This window comes from Eublepharis macularius, chromosome 2 (genome assembly GCF_028583425.1).
Source record: "Eublepharis macularius isolate TG4126 chromosome 2, MPM_Emac_v1.0, whole genome shotgun sequence".
NCBI classification, from domain to species: domain Eukaryota; kingdom Metazoa; phylum Chordata; class Lepidosauria; order Squamata; family Eublepharidae; genus Eublepharis; species Eublepharis macularius.
In genome coordinates this window covers 232612143-232626687 of record NC_072791.1, presented here as the reverse complement: position 1 = coordinate 232626687, position 14545 = coordinate 232612143, and the positions used below count along the sequence as shown (strand labels likewise).

The following is a 14545-nucleotide window of genomic DNA, read 5'->3' as shown; positions in this document are numbered from 1 at the left end:
ACTGCTCACGCCAGGGTGTTGGTTCGCTGTTCTTGATCTCAAGGACGCGTACTTTCACATCTCCATCTGTGAGACACATGGAAAATATTTGAGGTTCACATATGGTGGAAGTGTTTACCAATACCAAGTCTTACCCTTTGGGCTCTCTCTGGCCCCACATGTATTTACTAAACGCATGGCGGTGGTAATTGCTCATTTCCGTTCTATGGGGTGTTGTATATATCCGTATTTAGACGACTGGTTGATTGTGGGGCAGTCTGAGCAAGATGTCCGTAGGCAAGTTTCTTTAACACTTCACCTTTGCCTGCGTTTGGGTTTGTTTGTAAATCAAAAGAAATCTAAATTGACTCCCTCTAAAGAGGTCCAGTTTATTGGGGCCATGCTTGATTGTACGCTAAATAAGGCCTCTCTACCACCTGATAGGATTCAAAAGATCAAGGGGTTGGTCAGACTCTTCCAGAGATGCAGATTCCAATCTGCACGGAAGATACAAACCTTGTTGGCGTTCACGGCCTCCTCCACGGCTGTGGTGCTGTTGGCTAGAATGCAAATGAGACGTTTGCAGTTGTGGTTCATTTCACTTTTTTGTAGTGAAATGGACTCACAAGAAAGAAAATTTAATGTCCCCAGGGAGGTTGTGTGGTCCCTGCAATGGTGGACGGTTGACGCTCACCTGTTAGCAGGGGTTCGGTTTGGGCATAGGACGGCAGACTTGTCCATTACTACCAATGCCTCAAAACTTAGGCTGGGGAGCGCACTGCGGTGACGGTTACGCTCATGGTACTTGGGAGCCTGGTGAGAAGGACGGCCACATTAACCTGCTAGAACTGGAAGCGATACATTATGCCTTAATGTCGTTTGCAGATGTGGTAGCAGGGAAGTCTGTCACGATTCTCACAGACAATTCTACAGCGATGTGTTACATCAACAGACAGGGAGGCACAGCGTCAAGGAGCCTGTGCTTAGAAGCCATAGAGATTTGGACTTGGGCTACCAGTCATTCCACCTGGCTGCAGGCAGTACATATCCCTGGGGTGGACAATGTGATAGCAGATCGTCTCAGTAGAGTGGGCAGAGACTCGCATGGACGGGCAATAAAGGACATTTATTTGGACACCGTTTTCCAAAGTTGGGGTATACCAGATGTGGATTTATTTGCGTCAGAAGGTAACCGGAAAACAGAGCTGTATTGTTCACGGGGAGGTCGTGGGCGGGGGTCTCTAAGAGATGCTTTCAGTTGCAGTGGTCCAGAAAGTTTTACTACGCTTTCCCTACTATACCCTTGCTGACCAGGGTGGTCAGCAAAATGCAAGCGGAAGGGACTCAAGCAGTTGTCATCGCCCCTTTTGGCCAAGGCAACCATGGTTTCAGGGGCTGGTGGACCCGAAGAGCCAGCTCCGCCACTTACCTGCGACTCTGGACCTCCTGTCACGGAATGGGATCCTTCACCACGACGTTCAGAGACTCAGGTTGACGGCCTGGCTGATACCGTAGGTGGGTCGCTTTCGGATGCTGTGACTCATGTCATTCTCAATGCTTGGTGATCATCAACCAGGCTTTCATATTTTCTGAAATGGGACAGGTTCAGAATCTGGGCGGAAGGCAAGGAACTAGACCCAGTCAATTGGCCTCTTCCTGCCATTTTAGAATTTTTGTTGGGACTCGAACACACTAATTCATCTGTTAAAGTTTACTTAACGGAGATTTCCACTTTCCATGCACCAGTTGATAATAAGACTTTTTTCTCACCATACTTGGAAGTTGTTTTTGAAGGGTTTAAACGATGTGTTTCCTCCTGCCAGGAGGGTAGTGCCCCAGTGGTCGCTTCAGTTAGTTCTGACACAATTGTTGGGTAAACCCTTTGAGCCCTTGACGACCTGCCACTTAAGGTTGTTGTCCATGAAGGTGGCCTTTCTAGTGGCGATCGCTTCAGCTAGGAGGGTGAGTGAGTTAGCTGCCTTGTGCGTGAATCCACCCTTTTTAAAGGTGCCCCCTGATAAGGTGGTGTTAAGGACAAAGGTGGAGTTTTTACCTAAGATTGTATTGAAATTCCATGTGTCACAGGAAATAGTTTTGCCTGTATTTTTCAGGGAACAGTCTAATGGGGCAGAGAGGGCCCTTCACACTTTGGATGTTCAAAGAGCGATTTTGTTTTATCTTGACCGTACGAGGTCATTTAGGGTTGATTCACAACTGTTTGTCTACTTTGCTGGTCCTAATAAGGGGAAGAAAGCCAGTGCCCAAACTATATCACAGTGGGTGGTGCAGGTGATTAAACTGTGTTACGAGAATGCGGACTTACCGTGTCCCCTGGAGGTGCATACCCATTCCACCAGGTCCCAGGTGTTGGCGTTGGCGCTGCTGAGGGGAGTGCCAATGCCAGACATCTGCAGGGTGGCCACATGGTCTTCAGCCGACACCTTCATGAAACACCAAGTCTTGGGTGTGCTAGACAGGAGAGAGGCAGCAGTGGGGACAGCGGTGCTACAATCAATCTTTTTATGACAAGCAAGTTCTACCACCCAGGTAAATAGCTTGTTAATCTCCCATGTGGGACTGCACTGGAAGACCAACGATGAAAAACAGTGTAACTGTTGTTCACCGAGGGCCTCTGTGCAGGCACACATACCCTCCCTCCTCCCCCGCTGAGCCTTCCTACTTGGGGTCGTACGGTGGCGAAAGAGGAACCGAGGGTATCAGGGGGCGCACCGCCCTCCTAAGGGCCTTTTTGGTGGGAAGACGGCCGTGCATGCGTGATGGAGAGCGAGAGCACCCCCTAGCAGATTTTCAGCTAAAGTAACCTCCGAATTGGCAGGCCTGCATGTGCGCAGTCTCATGTGTGCCTGCACAGAAGACCTCGATAAACAACAGTTACAGGTAAATGCAACACTGCTTATTGACTGCTCTGTGTAGCTAACTGTGCAGCTTTAATGGAATTTCAATGAGCGAACTGATGGTTTTTATTCACTATGCAGCTTCTGCAATTCATATTGTCCCAAATGTTGGCTCAAAATACATCAATGTGTGTTCTGACCCACAGATTTGACTGTGCTGATCGGCAGTTCCATTCCATCCCTGCTACCTGGCAGGCTCTCATGGACAACCCAAATGATGTCAAGGAGCTGATCCCAGAGTTCTTCTACTTCCCAGAGTTCCTGGAGAATCAAAACAGTAAATCATCAGATCAATAATGAGCTCATTAGAAAGTTGGTCTTGCCTTCCATTTTTCTCAGGGGAAGCAACTTGATAATGCTGTTTAAGTGATGTGCTTGTCTAAAATGCTGATCCCTTACTTCAGGAGGAATAGAAAACCAAGTTTACATTCAAAAGGGAGGTTATTCTATCTTAAATAACAGTTTAAAGTATTGTCTATTAATAATTATATTCTAAAACTGTTTTTTGTGGCTCCCTCCAACCAGTCTTCACTGTACTACAGCACATGCTTTCCTAAGTAGTGGTCTGTTCCCCCTCCCTTCTTTCCTGTGTCTTGGAAAAACTAAATATTTTAAATCCAGAGGAGTTAGCCATGTTAGTCTGTAGTTGCAAAATAGTAAATAGTCCAGTAGCACCTTGAAGACTAACCAACTTTATTGGAGCAGAAGCTTTCAAGAACCACAGCTCTTTTTGTCAGATGCATCTGACAAAGAGAGCTGTAGTTGTTGTAGATTTTCTGGGCTGTATAGCCGTGGTCTTGGCATTGTAGTTCCTGACGTTTCGCCAGCAGCTGTGACTGGCGTCTTCAGAGGTGTAGCACCAAAAGACAGAGATCTCTCAGTGTCACAGTGAGGAAAAGGTGTTGGAAGGTAATTTTTATCTACTCAGGAAGGTGGGGTTGGGCTGAGTCATCCTGTAAGAGTTTCCCAGGGTGTGGAATGCTAATGGCAGGAGGCTTCACTGTATCCTGAGGAAGTTCTTTTGCATATGGATTGGTGCTTGATATGTTAATCTTCTCTGCAGGGCTATTGTCGGGTATAGAGTGTTTTGTTAGCCTGGTGTTTTTCAGGACTGGAAACCATGCTCTTTTCATTCTTAAAGTCTCTTCTTTCCTGTTGAAATTGTGCTTATGCTTATGAATTTCAATGGCTTCCCTGTGCAATCTGACGAAGTAGTTGGAAGTGTTGTCCAGTATTTTAGTGTCCTGGAATCAGATACTCTGTCCTGTTTGAGTTAGGCTATGTTCAGCCACTGCTGATTTTTCCGGTTGGTCAAGTTTGCAGTGTCTTTCATGTTCTTTTATTCTTGTCTGGATGCTCTGCTGTGTGGTCCCGATGTAAACTTGTCCACAGCTGCAGGGTATGCGGCAGGGCTTTTTTTCTGGGAAAAGAGGTGGTGGAACTTAGTGGAATGTCCTTGGAGAAAATGGTCACATGGCTGGTGGCCCTGCCCCCTGATCTCCAGACAGAGTTGAGATTGCCATCCGCGCCACTTCAGTGTTGCAGATGGCAATCTCAACTCCCCTCTGTCTGGAGATCAGGGGGCGGGGCCACCAGCCATGTGACCATTTTCAAGAGGTTCCAGAACTCTGTTCCCCCTGAAAAAAAGCCCTGGTGTGCGGTATACTCCTGCAGAGGTGAGGGTGTCTCTACTGTCTTTTGCTGATCGTAGCATCTGTTGTATTTTCTGGTGGGTCTGAATATCGCTTGGAGGTTGTGCTTTTTCATAAGCTTTCCCATCTGATCAGTGATTCCTTTAATATATGGCAAAAACACTTTTCCTGTGGGAGACTGTGTTTCCTTGGTTGTTTGATTTATCCTTGGTTTAATTGCTCTTCTGATTTCATTTCAGGAGTAGCCATTTGATTCAAGTGCATGGTTTAGATGATTAGTTTCCTTGTTGAGAAAGTGTGGTTCACATATCCCTCTTGCACGATCTACTAATGTTTTTATTATGCCTCCTTTCTGTCAAGGGTGGTGATTGGAATTTTTGTGCAAGTACCGATCCATTTGTTGGTTTCCTGTAGACCTTGTGACCTAACTGAAAGTTTGCGGATGACCAAGGTATCTAGAAATGGGAGTTTACCCTCGATTTCTTTCTCCATGGTGAATTGTATGTTCAGGTGGATGTTGTTGAGGTGGTTTAAAAATTCCATCAATTCTTCCTCCCCATGGCTCCAAATGATAAATGTATCATCCACAAACCGGAACCAGACACTAGGTTTGTGGGGTGCTGATTCTAGAGCTGTTTTTTCAAAATGTTCCATGTAGAAGTTTGCTATAACTGGGCTGAGAGGGCTTCCCATGGCCACCCCATCCATCTGTTCATAGAATTCATTATCCCATTGGAAGTAACTGGTTGTCAGACAATGGTGGAATAAGGCGGTTACATCCTCTGGGAAAATCTGATTAATAAGTGTGATTGTGTCTTTTACTGGAACCTTAGTAAACAGGGATACAACATCAAAACTGACGAGTATGTCCTGTGGATTGAGTTTCAGAGAACTGATTTTGTTGATGAAATGTGCTGAATCTTTGATGTAAGACGTGGTTTTTCTGATGTGGTCCTGTAGAAGATTGGCCAGATGTTTAGCTAATTCATATGTCGGTTAACCAGTGGCACTCACGAGGGGTCGGAGTGGGACTGAATCCTTATTAAAAGAGAGCTGTGGTTCTCGAAAGCTTATGCTACAATAAAGTTGGTTAGTCTTCAAGGTGCGACTGGACTCTTAAATATTTTAATAAGTGCATAATTGGTGTTACAAGTATTAATAGCTGCCAAATCTCTGTTGTCTTTAGATTTTAACTTGGGTCAGCTCCAGATTTCAAAAGAAGTGGTCGGTGACGTCATCCTCCCCAAATGGGCCCAGTCACCGGAGGACTTCATTTATAAGCACAGGAAGGCTTTGGTGAGTCGTTGCCTTCTGGGTCCAGCAGGGGAAAAGTGAAAAGCTGTTTTGTACGTGCTGCCAACGAGGCTCAGATATAAGTGGTGCTGAAGACAGCATTTGCTCAGTTACCACCGAGCAGCTTTTGCTACCCATTTTGTGAGGGAAATTTTATGGATCTGTGAGTAGGTGATAATGATGGAGGATTTTCAGTTTTATTGGGTTGTATGAAGCATATACAGCATAGTCAGTATAAATATATTAACAGAGAAGGGTATGGAAAGGTCCCCCTCAGACCACACACATTTGTGTGCTTAAAGAAACCGTTTTCTCGTTTCTTCAGCATATAAATGAAAGAAAGGAAATGCAACAGATGGGTGAGGAGGAGAGGCCAGAATTGCGTTGGCGTCTCCAGACCTCTGTACTTTCCACTTATTATTAATTCACTTATAAACCACCTTCCTCCACACCCGAGGTGGCTGACATAATTCTCATTCCTCGTTTTACCCTCACAACAACCCTGTAAGGTATGTTAGATTGACACTGTATGACTGGCCCAAGGTCACCCAACAAGCTTTCCTGGCAGAGATGGAGATCGAACCTGGGCCTCCAAGATCCTAGTCTGGCACTCTAACAACAGCACCAGACTGATTCTTCGTGTCACACCTGTCATAAGTTATTAAAGGAAAAATGTGAAGCGTAGTGAAATTTTGCTAATTATCCCAATCTTACTGGTCCTGTAGAAAGTTTCGAGTGGCTTGCAAGGGGATCCCAGTACCTAGCATTTATTTGGCCCACATCCACTCTAGTCACAGAATCACAGAGTTGGAAGGGATCATACAGACCATCTAATCCAACCCCTTGCCCAATTCAGGATGAGCCTAAAGCATCCCTGACAAATATTCATCCAGCCTCTTCTTGAAAACTGCCAGTGAAGGGGAGCTCAGCACCTCCCTAGGCAGCTGATTCCACCTTTGAACTCCTCTGACTGTGAAAAAGTTCTTCCTAATGTCCAGCCAGTACCGTTCTGCATGTCATTTAAGCCCGTTGCTTTGAGTCCTATCCTCTGCTGCCAGCTGGAACAGCTCCTTGCCCTCCTCCAAATGACAGCCTTTCAAATATTTAAAGAGAGCAATCATGTCCCCTCTCAATCTCCTCTTCTCCAAACTAAACATTCCCAAGGCCCTCAGCCTTTCCTCGTAGGGCTCAGTCTCCAGACCCCTGATCATCCTCATCGCTCTCCTCTGCATCCTTTTTGAAGTGAGGCCTCCAGAACTGCGCACAATACTCCAGGTGCAGCCTGACCAAGGCAGTATAGAGAGGGGCTATGATCTCCTGCGATTTCGATGCAATGGCCCCTTTGATACAACCCAAGATTGAATTAGCCTTTTTTGCCACCGCATCACACTGACTGCTCATATTTAGTTTACAGTCCACTGTTACCCCAAGATCTCTTTCGCATACACTAATACCCAGAAGTGTATCCCCCATCCAGTATTTGTTCTTTGCATTTTTGTGGCCCAGATGTAACACTGTGCACTTACTGTGTAGTAGTCAGTGCTAGCAACCTTCTCTGCCCCCAAACCCCTCTCTCCTGATATCTCCTGATTTATTTATTTATGTCATTTATAGTCTGGTTTTCTCATTGAGACTCAAGGCAGATTATATAGTGTGAGATTAGTACAATCAGTATCAAGGACATTCCATATAGTGTCAAAGACATTTCCATAAACAATGCCATAGGACAAATAAACACAATTTTACAAAGACGTAGCTTTAGCAAGGATCCAGTACAGAGTTGAAGAAATGCTGAAACAGAACATAATCAATTCTAGGGCTGACATTAAACAACATGAAGCACAAGTAGTATATAGGAGTACATATTTAAAGCAACAGATAATATGTAAGGCAACATAGTGGTAAAGTCTATGGTCCCTGACTCATTAGCGAGGCATCTGAGACCCCCCTCTCTGCAATACAGCCCTCCTATCTGAGTAAAAAGCCTTTTTGAACAATCTACCATTTCCCACTTCCTCCTACAGCCCATGCCCATTAAGAGGCGGGGTGATCCAGCTCTTCCATGGGGGTCTTTTTTTTTTTTTAATAAATTTTTTATTTTTCATAGCTACAAAACACTACACAAAACTATCACAAGGAAAAGGGAGAGGGAAGGGACAAAGGGGGGTGGAAAAAGAAAAGGGGGGGAATGAACTACAAACACTAAACACTACACTTCAATGTTTCCCTTCATACTGTCATAATACAAAAATAGCTCCATAAAATAATGATGGAGTGGTTAATCATACAGAGAATAAACATTTCAAATTCTGATTAAACTTTCCTCCCCCTTCTAGGTCCCGGACGCAATTCTCTCTGTGCAACTGCTGTTGCGATGCTCTCCTCCTCCCCCCCCCCCCTCCGGCTCCTCCTTTTCTTCGTTCTTGGTGCAGCAGAGTTCTGGGTTTTTATTCTCAAAATCCTTTAGTTGATCTTCTGATAATATCTTATAGGCCTGATCTTTATATCTGAACCATATTCCTTCCGGGAATAACCATTTGTACTTTATTCCATGGTCCCTCAGAAGTGCTGCAAACTTTTTATATTTAAAACGCCGTTTCCGGACTAGAAATGGAACGTCCTTCAAAATCTTGACTTTCAAACCCATAAAGTCCAAATCCGCATTGTATGAGTTATATAGGATGGTGTCCCGAATCTTTTTAAATGAAAAGTCAATAATGATCTCACGAGGCAACTGTCGCTTTGTTGCATATTTTGAAGAAGCCCGACGGACCTCCAAAATGGCGCTTTTGACCTCTTCTTTAGTCGTCCTCGCGGGTGTCGCCAGTAGTTCCGAGACCAAATCCCACAGATCCTCATTTTCCTCCTCTTTCACGTTTTGGAGACGCAAAATTGTCTGCGTTCGTTCCACCTGTAGCCCGATCAGCTGGTTCTCCACCAACTTCAGGTCCTTTTTTGTAGCCTTCACAAGTGACGCACTTTCCAGAGCAGACTTTTCTGCCCCCCCCCGCTGCTGCCTTAATGGTTTTCACCTCGCTTTCAATTGAGCCCACCCTTTGATCAGTTTCGTTCAGCTTGTCAACAAAGGGTTTTATAGCTTCCACCACCGCCCTGCGTACCAACTCTTCGAGCGACTCCCCCTTCTGCAAGGTAGCCGAGATTGACTTACCGAGAGCGGGACTTTGCTTCTTTGCTGCCATTTTGGGGGGGGGGGCGCCAACAAAATTCTGGAACTCAACGAAGGGGAAGAGCGAGTCTTCTTCAGATCAACCTCTCCTTCACAAACGCTTGTAGAACAGAAGGGATTCGCTTGTTTACAGGCTTCCGCCTGTTTCTTTTACTTGCCGTTTCTCGTTGCCCGGCGGCACTCGAGGCGCCGCGCACATCTGCCGGCCTCCATAGGGACAAACGGGCAATTCCCCCCCCCCCCCGCATTGATTCCGGGGAGTTCTTCCCGCCGCGTCCCGGACCCTGGCTCCCTCCCTGGGAGTCCTGGGGGCTAATCCTTGCGGGTCAGCCGCCCGGTCAGGGTGCCCGGTCGTTTCCTCCCGGACCAGCCGAGAGGAGCGTCCGGCATGGCTGAGAAAACGAAACCGAATCTCTTCCATGGGGGTCTTGAGAGCTGGCTTTGCTCTGCCTTACCCATGGTCCTTCAAGAGGTGGTCAAATGTTGAGCGGGTGAAATGGACTGCACCATGGCCGACTGCACTGGGGGGTGGGGGGCGACACCTTGAATGCTTTTTCACAAGGGAAAAAACCTTCCATGCAAAGAGAGAAAATAACTCTACAGGGAGAAAGTTTCTATTCCATTTTCTTTGCTTGCTGTGCTGGTTTTCTGATTAGCAGGGTGTTGTTTTTAATATAGGTGAGCATTCCAAAATGGACATGGTGCAGTCCTTTCTATCACTTCACCTTTCTACCCCCTCATTCTTGAGCATATGTAAATCAGGTGTGCCTTAAAGCGCACACACCTCCCATTCTCTCTCTTTTTTTTAAATCCGCTTCTTTCAATGGGAAAAGGCATGGGTACTGCCTGGTATCTTGCCTGCGTTCTTCTTGCTCTTCCTTCTAGAACAGATAATGTTTATTGGATGTGAGCTTCCAAGATGTCGTCGTGCCTCACAGTTTGGAAGCCAGAGTGGACTCACATGTCTCAGATAACCTTCTTTGCCTTGTTTCCCTACGCATGGATTTACCAATTTCTTCCCCAGGCAGGCTCTTAGGTTTTAGGTAATTTCACATGTGAAAAACTAAAAGATGTGTCTAAAGGGTAAGATAAAACTCAGAGAGAATGTCAAATGTCAGCAGTTGTACACATTATTTGTATGGATTTTACAAGTCTGTATTGGTTATTAACTGTAAATACATCTGATTGATTGATTGATTGATTGATTATTTGTATTGAAGACAAGCTGTAAATATGATGCCTGCAGGATTTTTTTTAAAAGGTGAATTTGGACCAATTGCCTGCTGAAACATGGTTTTCCTCCTTTCTGTTTTAGGAGTCAGAATACGTGTCTGCTCACCTCCATGAGTGGATCGATCTGATCTTTGGCTACAAACAGAGAGGATCCGCTGCAGTGGAGGCACTCAATGTTTTCTACTACTGTACTTATGAAGGTACCAAGGCACACATTTCTCATGGCATTGTGTCCTAAGAACGAGTGTTTGAAGTTGTCCAGAAATAAGGGCAGGGAAGGAAGTGCCTGACAGGTTTTAATGTAGCACACGGTAGAACATTTGCACCGTACCTCAACTTTGCTATGATTATAAGGAGAGCCCTTTCGGATTAGACCAAGAACCACCTCGTCCACCTGAGTCCCTTTCACAGCCAGCCCTTGAGCAGCCCGTAAGCAGAGTTTATGGAGGGCCAGCAACCCTCCTCCACTGTTTGCATCGCCTCCTTCTCAGCAAGGGGCCACTGCCTCTGGATGTGGATGCTCCATTTAGCCATCAGGGCTAATATTAATAGGGCTCTTTTTCCTGAAGAGTCTGTGGACCTCTGAAATCCACGTATGTCAGAAGTATCACACAGGAGTGAATTCCATAACTGGAAGATGCACTTAGAAGGAATTCTTTCGGTCTCACCTGAATCTACCGCCCATTGATTTCAGAGTGATCCTAACAAATTCCTCCCTATCTGCTTTCTCTACACTTCTCATGAGTCTGAGGCACACACACCCCTTTCCTCCCTGAGAAGGGGCTCAACCAACCCCTGGTCATGTTGGTGGGGCCCTTTCTGCCCTTTCACACTCTCCTTTTTGAGCCGCAGCGGGCCAAAGTGTTCAGTGGAGTCCAGATGCAGCCGCACTTTAGATTAATATAAAACCATTACAATACTGGCCTGCTTTTTAAAAATTCTCTATTGCAGCCTTGAGAATACAGTCACTGCTTCGTTGATCTGAACGGATAAATTTCTAATAGTTTTAATTTATTCTGCTTTTGCACCCTGTGCTGATACCACAAACTCCTTGAAGACTTTTTCTGTCCTGAGGATCCATCTGCTGCTCTGCGGTACAAGAGAGGAGTCGGAGAGGTCCGGGCTTCCATAGCACTGCTCTGCCGCTTGCCTCCAGCGAATGGCTCGCTGGGTTGGCTCATGGCTCAGAGGGATGTACCTGCGGGCAGACTTACCTGCAATAGGGATGTCCTGGCTTAATCCTGATGTTCTCCAGCGAGTGACAAAGACGGCGTTTGTCAGGGCAGAACAGTCTGCGAGCCAGATCTTGGTTACCCACGTTAATCGGTCCAGATGTAACATGAAAACATCATTTATTTCAATTGTCCCTGTTGCCTGCTTAGGTCTAGTCAGCCTCTTACTGGCTGTTCTGTCAACTTCACGCTTAAGAGCGTTCCTCTGTTTCTTGGAGCCTTCACTTTTTATTAACAATGTAGCAAGAAATTCCTTTTTACTTAAATAATTTTGACCCAATATTTACCCAGCCTGCCAGTTCTTAAGTACTTTTCAATGTCATGTAGCAAACACAAAGTGCCATGGAGGTGATCGAGCACTCAGCTACACCAGAGGTGCTCGGAGATAAAGGAAGAGTGTCTGTCTGTCCATCTCACCTAAGAGGTGCCAAAAGATTTCTGGAAACTCAAGAGTACTAATGCTTTCGCTGTACATTATCTGAAATGGCATATAGAAGAACAGCCGTGCTGACTTAGATTCATAGCCCGTATAGGCCTCCAACCCCCCCCCCCCACTTGGTATTCAAAGTTATATTGCCCCCAAACACAAAGGTTCCCTTTAGCCATTGTGGCTAATAGCTATCGATGGACCTGTCCTCCATGAATTTCTCTTAATTTGTGGCAATTGCCATATCCTGCGGCAGTGAGTTCTGCAAGTTAACTATCCTTCACCATTCCTTGTAATGTGCACGTGGGTTCTACCCATGTGTTTAGTATGATTGTATGGTTATGTAGCATGCGTGTGGCTCAGCCAACATGGTTAGCATAATGTGCAAGCATGCAGTTTGCCTTAATCATGCGTCAGGAAGATGGAATCATTTATGAAAAGCAACGTAGGAAGAAGAGCAGAGACACCATGTTGCTGTAGTAAACACACCGATAGGCTGCAAGTCATTTCTCAGATTAAACAGCCATATAAGTAAAGAATGCTTTGATCTCTGGGGTTTTTTTTTTGCCATTTCTCTGTCATTTCAGGAGCTGTGGATTTGGATGCTTTGACGGATGAGAAAGAAAGGAAAGCTTTGGAAGGCATGATTAACAATTTTGGACAGACGCCTTGCCAGCTACTGAAGGTATCTCCCTTGGCAGCTGTGCAGAGTGTGGGACGAGAGGGTTCCTGCGTTCCTATAATCATGGGATCTCCTTGCTTGGGCACTGCCTCTCATATACAGTGAACAGAGTGAGTGGGAAGAGCAAGCAGTATTTAGGATTGCTCCCAGTCTTGCTGCAGAGAGAGGAGAGGGAAGCAAGGGGGCCTCCAAGCACCCCACCATATGTACAGTTGGAAATTAATTTGGCGAGAGACTGCGTTCTTGGGAGGGTGAATGTGTACCTTGCCTTGTCCTCCTCTGGAAGCATGTGTGGCTTGGCTCGCTTGAGTCAGTTGCAGTCCCTGACTGCTTTACAACCCAATCCCGACAGATTTAGCTGGGCCCAGGCCTTCTGAAATCAATGGGCAGCCCTCAGTGTTCATGAAGACAGGGCTGTGTGGGTGAGAAGGCCTTAGGGAGATACTTGTATGTAATCGTGCCTTGCATTGCTGCTGCAATTCGGCCCTAGGAGCCTCATCCCGTGAGACTGTCGGCAGAGGAAGTGGTGCAGAAGCAGAGCAGAAGCGACAGCTCCACTCTTAACCTCTTTCAGCATCTCCCTGAACTGAAGTCCTTCTTCATTGAGGTAACAGCCGGTCAAGCCGCATCAGGACACCGCGGGCAGACATGATAATGTTGGAATACAAGTTCAGATACGTTAGAGCAAGCTTCGGGATGTCAGCACTGCTTCAGTAGTGCCAAACGGGAAGGACTGGTTTGGATGTCAGTTAGTTGTTGGATGCACGAGCGATGTTACTACGTGATAAGTCAAAGTCATTTCCCAGCTTAGCTGGAAGCTTCAAGTCCCTCTCTTTTTTGGCAGAAAAAGTGGAGAACCAGAAATGCCAGAAGGCATAACCCTGGTTTCTAGAATCTCCTTTTCAGACGGGTGTCCAGATGTGCCAGGGATTCCCACTGTGACACCCACGGGCAACGTGCCGATTGCTATTTGCTAGCACCTTTCCTGGTGCCCGCCAAGTGTTTTTTAGAAAGTGGGTGGGGCAAGGGGAGGGCCTTTGCCCACTGGGGCTCTGATTGGCCATTGGAGAGCTGATGGGCTGTGCAGATTTTTTAAAGGTTGCCCCAACATCAGCTGTTATCACAGCACAAGGATCTTCACTGCATGACTGAAGCTGAGCTATATGTATACAAGAATATATTTTAAAACAATATGTTTATTTTGAAAGGCAGCCTGTTAAACGTGGCTTCTGCCTGAAATGCTGAATAGTTATTACTAAAGTTATATATGACTTCACTCTCCGCTATTTACTGGTTGGTTCTACTTCTTGTGGTAGCCATTTTGTTATTAGCCCCGCCTCTTGTGGTTGTGCGCACCACTCTGTGCCAGAATTCCCAAAGTGCCCATAGGCGGGAGGAGGTGGGGACCCCTGAGACAGGGTGTATTTGTGAGGACATCCAGTCTGTTTTCATGAGCTTTGTAAATAAATCTGTTTGGTCTCTTAATGCTGCCAACTAATAGAGTTCCCCCCACTCACCCCAGGGAATCAGTGATGGCGTTCCCATCGTTAAGGCCATGGTCCCCAGGAACCAGTCGCGTTCTTTCATGTCGCAAGGGAGCCCAGAGTACTTGGTGAGTCAGACATTTGGAAAAGTTTTTTTTTTTAAAGATATGTGGAAAAGTTCATGTTGGGATGATGGTCAAGTGTGAAATCACAGAGAGAAGTGGACAGTGATCTTCTTTATGCTCAAAGATCCAGAGGAGTTGGCCGTGTTAGTCTGTAGTTGCAAAATAGTAAAGAGTCCAGTAGCACCTTTAAGACTAACCAACTTTATTGTAGCATAAGCTTTCCAGAACCACAGCTGTCTTCGCCAGATGCATCTGACGAAGAGAGCTGTGATTCTTGAAAGCTTATGCTACAATAAAGTTGGTTAGTCTTAAAGGTGCGTCTGACGAAGAGAGCTG

At 46.0% G+C, this 14545-nt stretch overlaps 1 protein-coding gene across 1 annotated transcript in view; it reads left to right on the top strand.

The window, feature by feature from the left end:
- The window catches only part of NBEAL1 (neurobeachin like 1), a 178378-nt gene that overhangs the window by 143058 nt on the left and 20775 nt on the right, over window positions 1–14545 (top strand). Inside the window, exons 43-48 of the mRNA XM_054971050.1 lie at window positions 3041–3171; window positions 5733–5842; window positions 10342–10459; window positions 12506–12603; window positions 13091–13207; window positions 14123–14212. Of these exons, the coding sequence (XP_054827025.1) occupies window positions 3041–3171; window positions 5733–5842; window positions 10342–10459; window positions 12506–12603; window positions 13091–13207; window positions 14123–14212 (664 nt within the window). The remainder of the gene's footprint in view (window positions 1–3040; window positions 3172–5732; window positions 5843–10341; window positions 10460–12505; window positions 12604–13090; window positions 13208–14122; window positions 14213–14545) is intronic.